The sequence below is a fragment of the Microtus oregoni genome, unplaced genomic scaffold (assembly GCF_018167655.1).
Source record: "Microtus oregoni isolate MIOR12 unplaced genomic scaffold, Mior012 000011F_ref0000422, whole genome shotgun sequence".
NCBI classification, from domain to species: domain Eukaryota; kingdom Metazoa; phylum Chordata; class Mammalia; order Rodentia; family Cricetidae; genus Microtus; species Microtus oregoni.
In genome coordinates this window covers 22,657,506-22,672,518 of record NW_024543070.1, presented here as the reverse complement: position 1 = coordinate 22,672,518, position 15,013 = coordinate 22,657,506, and the positions used below count along the sequence as shown (strand labels likewise).

The following is a 15,013-nucleotide window of genomic DNA, read 5'->3' as shown; positions in this document are numbered from 1 at the left end:
GGAAAGATGACTTCACAGTTAAGAGCACTTGTTGGCCTTCTAGAGCAGCAGTGTTCACTCTCGAAGACCCAAATAGTTGTTCACAACAACCCGTAATTCCAGCTCCAGGGTTTCTTTTGACCTCTGTGGGCACCAGCCACACATATAATACACGTGTATATATGTAGGTAAAACACTCACACACAAAATAAAATATATAAATATTAAAAAATAAAACTAGTACATTTTGATTATTTCAGCCACATAATTCATCCACATGTTCTGTAGAATTTTCAGGAAGGAGTACAAAGCATTATCGAAGAGATAATTTCATGTGTCAAAATCCTGATGAAGATTAAAAACTAGGAGATGTTACTCCTGCACAAACACTGTTCATCGGGAGAGAAAAAGCAACGGAAGTGACTGGGAACGGAGAACACAGTGATGAAGAGCAAAGGGCTTCCATTCCGCCAGCAAGCCTACATAAGGGGCCCAGCAGTTCTGTTCTTTGCTTGCAGGAAAGTAAAGCTCAGTGCAACCTTAAACTCAATGCATTTCTAACCAAAGAATCCAATGACGGACTATGCTTGAGAATTTCCAGCTCTCTCTAAAGCAGTTCTCTGAATGAGTAAAGCAATTTTAAAGGCATCATTCTTGTTTCAAACAAGGGAGGAGGCTTGTTCCTCGCAGCAGGGTTTCCCTACTGCTATGCTGAGAAGAAAACTACACTAGAGGAAGTTAGCATGCTGGATTTGGGACACAAATCATACTTTGACTCAGTGTGTCTCAGTTTCTTCATCTACAAACAAGGATGCTAAGTGAAATTATACCTAGACTTAAATACTTCTCCAAATACATCTTTGAGAAAAGGAACTAATTCTACAATAGGAAACCACAGACTGAAAATGTGATCAAGTGTGTATGTAATCATATCAGCTATAAAACTCAGAGCAAAGGTTTTTAATTCTTTCTTTTTCTAATGGAAAATGTCCATTAGTGGATCCATAAATCAGCATAATGGATCCCCACAATCATTTACCAGAATAACTTGAACAAAGTATAAAATATGAAAATGCATTATGAGAAGAAAGGACAAATACTGTCTCATAACTCAGAAATTTATATAGATATATTCATGTGTATATACGCTGAGTGATAGAACAAATTACACTTTTATTCTCTAGCATTATCAATAGTGCTTATAAGTACCACTTATTTACCGTGTATCTATTTAAACTAGATGAGAAAAGCAGCTTTTACTTACCGATCGTGGGGTCATGATAATCTGGAAACTGGTGGCTTATAAACTGCATTGTCACTGCTGAAGAAGAGAAAACAGTCAGCCCTTTCCTATAAATTATTCATCAACATAGCCCTGTATTTTCATCTCTTCTGCTAAGTAGCTCTCCTGTATGAGGGACTACATTAATTATATGACATTAGCTAACACATGATAATGATGGTAATAACACTTAGTTACAAAAACAACAAGGTCTATACTATATATTTGTAGTAAATATGTTCAAAGCTTAAGTGTGTTTCAATACCTGGTGTAAGAAGAATATGACCTAGTGATAGAGCCTCTCAGTTAGCTCTGGTTAGTTGGTGTTTGTTAAGAAATTTTTTTGGTCCTGAGTTTTATGATACTGGCTGAATCTATGTCACCCCATGAGTGGTCAGAATCTGGCATCAAATTGAACAATGAATGATAGCTTAAGCAGTCTGTCACCTCCACCTGAAAGATTCGGTGCATCTAAACTGAAATGAAATACCCTCGCTCTGTCTCTAGAAATTGAGGAATACACACCTGTTTGCTGAAGTGAGAAACTGCCTCAACATAAATCCTATGACAAATCCATTTAGCTGATTTAGGCTACAATGTTGAAAATATCCTTACATCCTCCTCTCTTACACCCTCCATACAATGATCTAAATATCCAGTTTACCTGAAACACCTTTGCAGTATATCTAGATGCCTTCTTTCTCAGCATCAGTTCAGAGTCTTATCCTCTTTAAACTGCTTTCTTTCTGTAAATTCGGACTTACAAGACAAGTCACAATGGTAGCCTAACAGTCATTCAGCAGCCTGTTTGTCACTGACGTCTAGAGTAAAGACCACAGCCTTGAAAACAGCATCAGCCTGTAGGGGTTTTAATGGCTATCCTATCCCTCAGGCCAAGTGTGTATCTTGTGTTCAAACCTTCTGAGCTAGTATCCGTGAACAAGCCTTTGCTACTTGTTCTAGAATAGCATCAGTGTCACTTCACCGGATCTCACTTTACAACTAACACTGAACCAGACTTATATTAACCCTCTTCTCACTGAAACCTCAACTTTAGAACTTTGGTGTTGTGTTTTTTTTTTTTTTAACAACCCAGTTCCTGCAAGAATTTTGTTGATTCTGTTTAGAGAGACTCTTCCACCATTTAACACTGATGATCACTTGACTAGGAAATGTTCTTTCAGGAGCATCTAACATATTTTTTATTCCCAGTTGGTGGCACTGGCTTGGGAGGTTGTGAATATATTTTGAGGTGGAACCTAGATGGAGAAAACAAATCCCTGGAGGTGTGGCTTTGAGAGTGGTGTTTGTCTCCAGTCCTTTCCTAGCTCTACGCCTCCTGTCTGTCAGGTGAAGAACCAGCTCCTCCAACATGTCCCTCTCTGCAGTGCATCATGCCCCTCTGTGCCCATAGTTCGTGATCCTAGAGAAGCTAAGTAATAAGGTGAACCCAAAGAAAAACATATATAGGTCCTCCTGGAAATTGGAAGCAGACAATATCGCCAGGCAAAAGTTGGGAGCGTGGAGGTGGGGTAGGGTGGAGGGAAGGGGAGAGGGTAGAGAGAAGGGAGAAGGGGAGGATTGGGGAGAGCTTGGGGAGTGGGATGGTTGAGGTGGAGAAAGGGGGGATATGGGAGCAAGGAAGAAGATAAGTTAGTTAAGGGAGCCATTTAGGGTTGGCAAGAGCCTCTGCTCTAAAGAGGTTCCCAGGTGTCCAAGAGAATGTCCCCAGCTTGGTCCTTGGGCAGTAGAGGAGAGGGTGCCTGAACTGGCCTTGCCCCATAGCCACAGTAATGAATATCTTGAATATCACCATAAAACCTTTGTCCGGCAATGGATGGAGATAGAGACAGAGACCCACAGTGGAGCATTGGACTGAGCTCCCAAGGTCCAGATGAAGAGCAGAAGGAGGGAGAAGATGTGCAAGGAAGTCAAGGCCACGAGGGGTTCGTCTACCCAGTGAGACGGTGTGACTGATCTAATGGGAGCTCACCAAGGCCAGCTGGACTGGGACTGAACAAGCATGTAATCAAACCAAACTCTCTGAATGTGGCTGACAATGGGGGCTGACTGAGAAGCCAAAGATAATGGCACTGGGACTTGATTCTACTGCATGTCCTGGCGTTTTGGGATCCTAGTCTGTTTGGATGTACACCTTCCTAAGCCTGGATGGAGGGGGAAGGGCCTTGGACTTCCTACAGGGCAGGGTACCCTGCCTTATCTTGGACTTGAGGGGGAGGGGAAAGGGTGAGTGGGGAGAGTGGGAGGGAAATGGGAGGAGAGGAGGAAGTGAAAATTTTGAATGGAAAGTTCATAGCACTAAGTGCCCACATAAAGAAAACGGAGAAAGCTCACATTAGAGACTTAACAACACACCTGAAAGCTCTAGAAAAAAAGAAGCAGACTCACCCAGGAGGAGTAGAAGACTGGAAATAATCAAACTGAGGGCTGAAATAAACAAAATAGAAACACAGAAAACAATCCAAAGAATCAATAAAACAAAGAGCTGGTTCTTTGAGAAAATCAACAAGATTGACAAACCCCTATCCAAACTAAGCAAATGGCAGAGAGAGAACATGCAAATTAACATGATCAGAAAATGAAAAGGGGGACATTACCACAGACACTGAGGAAATTCAGAAAATCAATAGGTCTTACTACAAAAGCCTGTCTGCCACAAAATTGGAAAATGTAAAAGAAATGGACATTTTTTCAGATAAGTACCATATACCAAAATTAAATCAAGACCAGGTGAACAATTTAAATAGACCTATAAGTCACGAGGAAATAGAAGCTGTCATCAAAAACTTTCTTCTTAGCACTGCTTTCATAGTGTCTCATAGGTTTGGGTATGTTGTGTCATTATTTTCGTTGAATTCAAGAAAGACTTTAAGTTCTTTCTGATTGAGATTTTGTTAAATGACGTATGTGAAGAAGCTAACAAAATTCTTGAAGTTAGATCCTTAAACTTAATGCCAAAAAAGAGCTTATAGTTTTTCTCATCAAAATTATAGGCCAAGAAAACCCACCTAACCCCCATGACTTCAGAAGAACTCTGAAGCACGCAATTGTACAAAGCAGACCAAGAGGTGAGTGATCACCCAAACAGTTGGGAAGCTCACTCTCTAGGCCCTAGATACTGGGGCAAAATCCCAGCCCTTCCTGCACCTGCCTCAACTTTACTAGCCAGCCGGTAGCAAGCTTCCTGTAGGTATGCTGCTCCAACCCCCCACCCCCACCCCATCAATGGGACCCTGAAAGTTATAAATCCCGAAATCCACCCATTAACTGCAATGTCAGAGGAACTCTGAAGCACAGACTGGAACTGCACAGAGTAGACCAAGAGAACAAACCAGGAGAGGAGACCAAAAGAACCCTCAGCAGCTCCCTGAGACACAGACAGACAGCAGCTGCACAGAGCAGACCAAGAGCAACTCCCTAAGACACAGACAGCAGCTGCAAGGATTGGATCAAGAGGCAAAGACACTGCTGGCACCAAATGGAGGAAGACATGGGTAGGCACCAATGCAAGAATTTATTCGACAACCCAAAAAGCAACATGGTAACACCAGAACCCAGTGGTCATACAACAGGAAGACTTGATCATCCTAACTCAGAAAAAGCAGAAGAAAACTATTTTAAATATAACCACTCTTGAAAATGATAGCCACTCTTAAAGAAGAAATGAAAAATTCCCTTAAAGAAACAGAGGTAAGTCCAAGGACCACCCACCTCCATCCAGGTTTAGTAAGGTGAGCATCCAAACTGCCTAGGCTCCCCCAAAGCCAGTACGTGCAGTAGGATCAAAAACCCATTGCCATTGTTCTTGAGTTCTCAGTAGTCCTCATTGTCAGCTATGTTCAGCAAGTCCAGTTCGGGGGAGGGGGAGGGAAATGGGAGGCGGTGGCGGGGAGGAGGCAGAAATCCTTAATAAATAAATAAATTTAAAAAAAAAGAAACAGAGGTAAAAACAAACAAAAATCAGAAGAAATCAAAAAATCAAGAAACCCAAAGAAACTAAGAAACAACAATCAAACCAGTGAAGCAAATAGTTCAAGACTTGAAAAATGAAATGGATTCATTAAAGAAAACACAAACCAAGAGAATTCTGGAAATGCACAACCTGGGTAAATGACTGGGAACTACAGATGCAAGCAAAACCAACAGAATACAAGAGAGGGAAGAGAGAATCTCAGGTATTGAAGGTACTATTGGGGAAATAAATTCACAAATCAAAGAAAATGTTAAATCCAACAAATTGTTAACACTGGACACCACTGAAAAGACCAAATCTAAGAATAATAGGGATAGAAGAAGAAGAATTCCAGCTCAAAGGCACAGAAAATATATTCAACAAAATCATACAAAAAAACTTTCCCAACCTAAGGAAAGGTATGTCTATGAAGGTCCAAGAAGCTTACAGAACACCAAATACATTGAACCAAAAAAGAGTCCCCTTGGCATATAATAATCATAACTGAAAACTTACAAAATAAAGAAAGGATATTAAGAGCTGTAAAGGAAAAAGGCCAAGTAACATATAAAGGCAAACCTATCAGAATTACACCCGACTTCTCAATGGAAACCCTGAAATCCAGAAGGTCCTGGATAGATGTATTGAAGACACTAGAGACCACAGATGCATGTCCAGACTACTATACCCAGCAAAAGATTCAATCACCATCAATGGAGAAAACAAGATATTCCATGACAAAACCAGACTTAATCAATACCTATCCACAAATCCAACTATACAGAAAGTACTAAAAGGAAAACTCCATCCCAAGGAAACTAACTGCACCCACAAAAACACAGTCAAAAGATAACCTCACACAAGCAAACCCCAAAGAAGGGAAGCACACAAACTTTACCACCAAAAAATAACAGGATTTAACAACCACTGATCATTAATATTGCTTAATATCAATAGACTACGTTCACCTATAAAAAGACACAGGCTAACAGAATGGATATAAGAGCAGAATCCATCCTTCTGCTGTATACAAGAAATACACCTCAATTTCAAAGACAGGCATTACTCAGAGTAAAGATTTGGGAAAAGATTTTCCAATCAAATAGACCCAAGAGACAAAGAGGTGTAGCTATCCTAATATCTAACAAAATAGACTTCAAACTAAAATCAATTAGATGAGATGGTGAGCAACACTTCATACTCATCACAGGAGAAATTAATCATGATGAAGTCTCAATCCTGAACATTTAATCCATTTGGACTTGAGTTTTGTGCATGGTGATAGATATGGATCTATTTTCATTCTTCTACAGGTTGACATCCAGTTATGCCAGCACCATTTGTTGAAGATGCTTTCTTTCTTCCATTGTATACTTTTAGCTCTTTTATCGAAAATCAGGTGTTCATAGGTTTGTGGGTTAAAATCCAAGTCTTCTATTTGATTCCATTGGTCGACTTCCCTGTTTTTATGCCAAGACCAAGCTGTTTTCAATACTGTCACTCTGTAATAGAGTTTGAAGTTAGTGATGTTGTAGTAGGGAGTGGCGGGGCTGCGTCCCCGGCACCCGGTCACCCACATAGCTAGCTCTAGCTTATGCCCCGAAATAATTACACGGACACTGTATTCTTTTAAACACTGCTTGACCCATTAGTTTCAGTTTCTTATTGGCTAGCTCTTACATATCAATCTAACCCATTTCTATTAATCTGTGTAGCCCATGAGCTGGCTTACCAGGAATGATCTTAACCTGCATCTGTCTGGAGTGGGAGAATCATGGTGACTCACTGACTCAGCTTCTTTCTCCCAGCATTCTGTTCTGTTTACTCCACCCACCTATGTTTTAACCTATGAGGCCCAAGCAGTTTCTTTATTGCTTAACCAATGAAATCAACAGATTGATATATGACACTCCCCCATCACAGTGGGGTGTTGAAGTCTCTTATCATTAGTGTGTGGGGTTTGATATATAATTTAAGCTTTAGTAATGTTTCTTTTACATATGTGGGTGCTCTTGTATTTGGGGCACAGATGTTCTGGTTTTTTGGAACCCATTCTCGTTGACCAGATACCATGCTCAGCCTAGATATAGTGGGGAGGGCCTTGGTCCTGCCTTAAAGCAATGTGTTAGACTTTGTTGACTCTCAATGGAAGCTTTACCTTCTCTGAGGAGTTGATGGGGGTGGGGTACAGGGGAGGTGGAGGGAATGGGAGGAGAGGAAGGAGTGGGAACTGGGATTGATATGTAAAATGAGAAGATAAATTTTAAAAAACTATATGTCAAATATGATCTAAATTTAACATTAATTTCCTTGTAAATGATGTCTTTTCATTAAATTTCTTCACTACTAAAAATCTATTTGTCTAAGAAGACAAAGAACAAAGATTATCATTCAATTAAAATGCCTTTAAATAATTTAAACAAGAAAAATATGTTGCATAGTAAAAGTTTTAAATATTTATGTCTTTTAACATTTAGTGAGCCTCTGCTACATAGTAGAAGATGACCGTAGAAAATTAGTAGGTGCCGGGCGGTGGTGGCGCACGCCTTTAATCCCAGTACTCGGGAGGCAGAGGCAGGCAGATCTCTGGGAGTTTGAGGCCAGCCTGGTCTACAAGAGCTAGTTCCAGGATGATGCACCAAAGCTACAGAGAAACCCTGTCTCGAAAAGCCAAAAAAAAAAGAAAGAAAGAAAGAAAGAAAGAAAGAAAAGAAAGAAAGAAAGAAAAAAGAAAAGAAAATTAGTAAGTTCCATCTTTCAAATGTATAGAATCCAAGACATATTTTAAAATTACTAAATTAGAAAATTCAGACACATACATGCAGGAATAGGAAGGCTGATTGAAAGGTGTCTGGGTATAAACAGAATTATGAGAATACTAGTTTCCCACTTGTATTAAGGGGATGTCTAGTGTAGAGGGAAAATGGCTGCACTACAGTTCTTGACTTCCCATTCATGTCAAAGTGTAAACCAGAGGAATGGGATCCTTTCATCAAAGATGTCTCCAACACCCTCAGGCATCAGAGTGGTAAGAGAGTGAAGAGAGAATTCCTAGATACTTGCATGAGAAGATATTGGAGGAAATGTTGCAAATACTATATATAACTCTATATATTCCTCCATGTGCTTTTTGTGTCATAACTTGCTTATTTGCCAACCTTGTCTATAACGTAGCTGCAGTAAATATCAAGAGAAAAAGAAAATATATCTTGTAAAAAGATAACAGGCTCAAACACACAGGGTAGGGAACAAGGTTCAAGTGTCAAAGAAAATGTGAAATTTTCAAATTTAAGAAAATAACATGTCACCCTTTTCTTCTATCAAAGAGCAACAATTGCTTAACCCCATCTTGGTCTTCAGATGTTCTGACACCCTTTGAGTTTCTCCAAAGAATCCTTTAGAACTTTGTAAGCACAAGTATCTTTTACAAGTCACTGAATTCCTCAAGAAGCCATTACAAGAAATGACACTTGTTTACATTTCTGTAGATAGCAGACTATATACTGGTGATTTTATAAGCAAACTATTTACATGGGAGGTATATGAATTGCTGATTGTAATGTTCTCGCTTAGGTGAATTGAACAGCCATCAAGAAGATCAAGGAACAGCAACAGGAGACAAATCCTGCTTTGTGGTGTGATCACTCACACTGCTGTGATAACTGGTTTTCATTGATTTGTGGACAGAATGTATACGCTTGGAGAGGAAATTTGATGAGAAAAGTTGAGTCATTGACTGTAAACATAATACAAAAATTAGAAGTGAAGAAAAAGAACTTTTTTAACTAAGGCACTATCTTTTGGTTTCTAAGATTACTGCAAGTACTTTTTAATACCTGCATAGGGAACAAGGATATTCCTCCTCTGTAGATATGAGAATTTATGAAAAGCTATATACAGCATGAGAAAATATTCATAGAGTTTATATAAAACACTTCTGCTTTATTTGTGTTTTCTTAACATATTTTGTGTAACTGTAATGATTCATAAAACTTTATATTCAGTAAATACACAAAATGAGTAATGACCCTAAACAGATTAAACTTCCATACAATAATAGTAATAGATTTAAAACAATAAAAGTAAACCTATTTTATTTGATCTCTCCTTCCTATGAATGTCTTAATTTAAATTTTCATTTTATTATTCAGGAATTTCCATAATTTACTATTTCACTTTCTACTCAACCTTAAATCAACTGTTCTTCTTTTGCATAATGCAGGATTAAACCATCAAATTTACGTTTCTGAGAAATCCGACAATATCATATATTATCCTCCTTAGAATGTTAGCAGTTTATGGCCAGAGGCAGACTGTCAGTTATATAAAAGAAAAATCATAAAGAGAAAAGAGTTATTTTCTACAGAGTGAAACACAAAACAACAGAAAGTCTGCAGCGAAGCAGACGACTCATCACTAATTCACCTAACCACACCCACCCTTCGGATGGAATCTGATTACTTATGGAAAGCACTAGACTGAAGCACTCCGGATAATGATATAATCCAATAGCAGAGGCAGAGGACAGGCAGTCCCCACTGTCCCTTTGGGAACTGAAGGCCTGAGATGAGAAATACGAAACCAAAAGACTGACTACAAGGGATTAGTCAGATTTCTCTCATTTACAGGGTTTGTTAGGTCTTGAAAAAGTTACTTAAACCTACCTATTTTATTTTATTGTAAGCAAAAAAAAAAAAAAAACAATGGGTGGACGAAAGACAAACTAAAGCAGGCTCTAGATTATACATCCTGCCATGCTTCATTCTCTATTCTGTTACTTATCATTGCCACCACCAGCACCACCAGCACCATCATTACCATCATCATCTCTTCTTCAACTGCATGAGATATAATTCTCTCACCTTCTACTTCAGTCTCCATCATGTTATTCTTTTCTAGTTCTACTGGTCTTCTGGGATTCTTCATAACTCCATTACACCCCTCCCAAAGAGAGGACTTAGTTAATGCTATCTATGCCTAGACTACTCTACCTTCACACATCTGTGGGACTAGGTCTCATACATTTCATATGACTCACAGAGAGATTCCTTGGTAGGTGTTTCATTATCTCTAAATTTAAATCAAAATTCATTTGTTCTTTAAGGGGGAACATTCCTTCATTGCTGGTGGGATCGCAAACTTGGAAATCAGTATGGTGATTTCCCAGAAAATTGAGAATCAATCTACCTCAAGACCCAGAAATACAACTCTTGGGCACATACCGAAAGGATGCACACGCATACCACAAAGACATTTGCTCAAATATGTTCATAGTAACATTATTCATAATGGTTTCCAGGTTTCCAGAATCTGGAAACAATTTAGGTGTCCCTCAACCAAAGAATGAATAAAGAAGATGTGAGTAGTACAATGGAGTACTACTCAGTGGTTAAAAAAAAATGACATCTTAAAATTCGCAGGCAAATGGGTGTAACTGGAAAGAACCATCCTGAGTGAGGTGACCCAGACCCAGAAAAACAAACACAGAATGTACTCACTTATAAGTGGATATTAGATGTAAAGCAAAGGATAACCAGCCTACAGGTTGGTCCATGACCCCAGAGAAACTAGGTAACTAGGTAACAAAGAAAACCCTAAGAGAGACATTCTTGGATCCCCCTGGGAAGGGGAAATAGACAAGAATTCCTGAGAAAACTGGGAGCATATGGTGGGAGAGCAGAAGGGGAGGAGAGGGATAAAGGAGGGGAAGGAGACCATGAGGAGACAGGATGGCCAAGATGGGGGAAGAACAGAAAGGGAGAGCAAGAAAACAGATTTTTGATTGAGGGAGCCATTATGTGGTTTTGAGAAACCTTGCACTAAGAAAACTCCCAGAAATCTACAAGGATGACTCTAGCTCATTGACTTCAGACTAATGGCAGGGGAACCTGCGGAGGCCCAAACTAGGCACTTTGAATATCCGTGACAGTTGTGTGGCTGGGGCAGTCTGTGAAACCACTGGCACCGGGACCAGGATTTATCCCTAGTATTTGAACTGACTTTTTGGAGCCCATTCTCTTTGGAGGAATACCATGTTCCGTCTAAATATAACAGGGAGGGCCTTGGTCCTGCCTCAAAGTGATGTGCCAGACTTTGTTGTCTTCCCATGTGAAACCTTACCCTCTCTAAGGAGTGCATTGGGAGTGAGGTTGGTGTAAGGTGAGGGGGAGTGGAAGGAGAAAGAGAGGGAACTGGGATTAGTACAGAAAATGAGAAAAGACTGTTTTTAAAAAATTAATCTCATTCCTTCTCACTGTAACTCCTTGTGTCCTTTTGTTGACATTAATTAAATAGCTGAGCTTTAACACTACATGCTTATTACATAATAGATGATACTTAAGTACTTGGAACATATTAAGGAGTGGTACAGGCCAAAAGGATGTGTAGAGAGGACAGAGAAATACTGATAAATGTATATAATCTTGCATACATATTAATGCTTGCATGGTAACAATGCAATGAAAGAGTAAATTATCATTGGATAATTATCAGAATAACTAAATATGGTAAAACAAAATTCTATGGCAAGAATTTAATAGATTTACAATTTCAAATACCTCTAGAAAATGTAATATTTCTACTATTAGAGATTATATTCATGTAGTTACTAAGAAAGATAACTGTGAACATTTAATTTTCAGAACAATATTCTATGACCTGACACCAACTTCTGTTTAGAGATTCTATTGCTATGAAAAAACACTATGAACAAAAGTAACTTGTGTAGGGTGGAGGTAGTTGCTACATCTTATGTTTCTACACCACAGTTTGTCACTGAGAGAAGTCAGACCAGGAAATCAAACAGGAGAGGAGCCTGGAGGCAGAAACTAATGCAGAGACTATGAAGGAGCACTGCCTACTGGCTTGCTCCACGTGGCTTGTTTGGCCTGCTTCTAGATCCCAGGACCACCAGTCCAGTGGTGCATGGCCCACAGTGAGCTGAGTCTTCCCACAAGAATCAATCAAGAAAATGCACCAAAGATTTGCCCACAGTCCAATCTGATGTAGACATTTTCTCAATTGAATTTCCCTCTTTCCAAATGACTCTGGATCATGTCAAGTTGGTATAAAACTAGGAAGCATAACAAGTACATTAAAAAATAGGATATAACTTTTTAAAATGTCACTGTTTAAAATTATCTTGGGATTATAGTCTTTAAAATAATTTGTTTATGATGTAACATTTGCATATCTGTTTAAAAGCATGAAAGTTGGTTGTTTAATCTTACAAATTTGAAGAAGAAACAAGTTATCAAGTCTAAGATCACTGTATACTCCAGGTTGAGGATCTATTGAGGGATCAAAGAGATTCGACCACAGGTCTCCAAAGCTATGATTTTTCTTTTTCTAATGTACTTCAAATTCTCTTCTCCTTACAGAAAATGTGTGCTTGATCATGAGTGTGTCAAAGATGTCTTCTAATTCACGACTATACATTGAGTCACTACTTTTTGAATAACAAAAGAATCCATCTAAAATCCTATCTTATCTCAAGGTCAACCTCAGCTAAAACGGTGTCACCTATTTTTTTTCTGCCAACAGTTAATTAGAATGTATTGAGTTATAACAATATCAAAAGCATACACTATCTCCCAAAAGTGGCACACCTGAAAAATGGATCATACTGAGATGCCCAGGAGGCATCTGCTGAGTACCTTCAATAAGGGTAAGAAAGTCACTGACCTAAACTGTCATGTGATCTCTTCTAAAGTCAGTGCAATAGAAAAAGCAAAATATAGTTACAGAATTGGCTAAATATTCCTTAATTCTCAGTATAGTTTTAGCACATTAACTGTTCAGTAAACTATAAAGAAAGCTAAATTTAAAATTGAGTGAGTTTATCCTAACTGTGCACTAGTGCCTCATTTTCTTTTCTCTAGCTGATGTACTTTTAACATATCCCTTTCTCTCTTTTCTATGGGGTACCATTTTTTTTTGAACATCTATGAAATTAACGCTCAGAAAGAGGTATTTTTCTGCACTGGTGTTATAGTGACTTCTGAACGCAAAACGCACATCAGTAAGTTTACATTCAAAACATGAAATGCAGTAACAAAATCAAATGTAAAAACAGTAAAGGGTCCCATTTTCTGACCCAAATATCATAACCCACCTATGAATAAAACCATCATGGGTCAAAGAAAGACAGAATATCTAATAATGCCATTTACTTGTTCATTAGCCATGAGACATTTACTAAGATAAAGCTGTTTCTCCATTCTCCCATATGTATGTAGACAGGGTAGAGAGTGGGTGGGGAGGGAAGGGCTTAGACTTGAAGGATAATGGACAGATTGAATGATGTACCATTTGGGTGAGGGATGATGCTAAACTGGAGTTGGAGAGGAGAGCTGACTCTTCAGTTCCCCATTTTCTGAATATTTCCCTTTCACGGAATTCCTTCTGTTACTTTGATATTTTTTCATAAACTACTGCTAATAGAAAGAAATTGTGCTTTCCAGTCTTTAGAACATCTATTTATCTTCACTGACTGATATTAGCGAATGACTGATGAGGCACAGAATCGCAGTGGGTATTGAAACTCAATATTACCAGTCAATGCTTATTTGCTCTGTGCTGACAATTTTGTACTCGGTGAAACACAAAAGAAAAATAGACATTTTTCAACAATCTCTTCTGAAATCTTTGTCATTTATGAAAGGCCCAAAGTCTTAGGTAATAAATTACTATTGACGACAGAAAGCTTGTACTGACATCTGTGTATATGTGCCATTCCTTCAGCTGCATTCTTAAAAAACAATTAATGAAGACAATTATTGGAACTTCTTTTACACGAATGTGTGATGGAACCGCAGACGGTTCTCAGAGTTTAAGATGTGTGCAATTTACCATAGGAGTTACCAAAGACAACCTTATATATACTGTATGAGAATGCTATTTCTTATTATTTGCCATAATACAGATGCATTCTGTCTTGAGATGGCAATCTTTTAATAAAAACATTCCAGCATTTTAGAGAATTGTTAGTGAGGAATAGATGCTAACAAACACTTGAAGCTGAAGGCTTCTTTTGTGTAGGTTTAGAAAAATATTAACCAAAAGTAACATACCTGTGATTTAAGGAGTTCTGTCATAGTTCACATGTCTAAGCATTCTTCTTGACTTGATGATTCTCCATTTTATATCTGATAACTATATAATAACTGTAAATTGGCAGTAGGCTAGCCAGCTGCTTGTGAGTTTCCTGGCTGAGAGTTATGGGTGTCCTAGACATCTTTCCTTATTACACTGTTCTGCTGCCCTGAAATTACCCATCTGACGCCATGAATGATCCAACTTCTGTGCTCTATTTCTAAAACTGTTTTCTCCTTTCATCTCACATAGCCTTTTAATAAGCAACAGAAGCTTCACAGAAGGAAACTGACAGCAAGCTGTGTAGCATTTTGTATTCTTACCCACATCAGATCTGTTTATATCAATAATGGCATTAGGTTATAATGATGCTATATATTCTACAGGGATTTTCTTATTTTGACATTATTTTAAAGTACGCATCTATCTTCATCAAATTTTTTTATTGATTTTTATTGAGCTCTACATTTTTCTCTGCTCCCCTCCGTTCCTCTCTCCTCCCCTTCAGCCCTCCCCCAAGATTCCCCAAGCTCCCAATTTACTCAGGAGATCTTGTCTTTTTCTATTTCCCATGTAGATTAGATCTATGTATGTCTCTCTTAGGGTCCTCATTGTTGTCTAGGTTCTCTGGGATTGTGGTTTGTGGGCTGTTTTTCTTTGCTTTATGTTTAAAAAACACTTATTAG

General features: G+C 38.5%; 1 protein-coding gene across 2 annotated transcripts in view; it reads right to left on the bottom strand.

Annotated features, from left to right (window-relative positions):
* Rit2 (Ras like without CAAX 2) overlaps positions 1-15,013 on the bottom strand; it is a 300,536-nt gene that overhangs the window by 224,761 nt on the left and 60,762 nt on the right. For both annotated transcript variants that reach the window (XM_041660142.1, XM_041660141.1), the window contains exon 2: positions 1,244-1,300. In XM_041660142.1, the coding sequence (XP_041516076.1) occupies positions 1,244-1,292 (49 nt within the window). In that variant the 5' untranslated portion in view covers positions 1,293-1,300. The remainder of the gene's footprint in view (positions 1-1,243; positions 1,301-15,013) is intronic.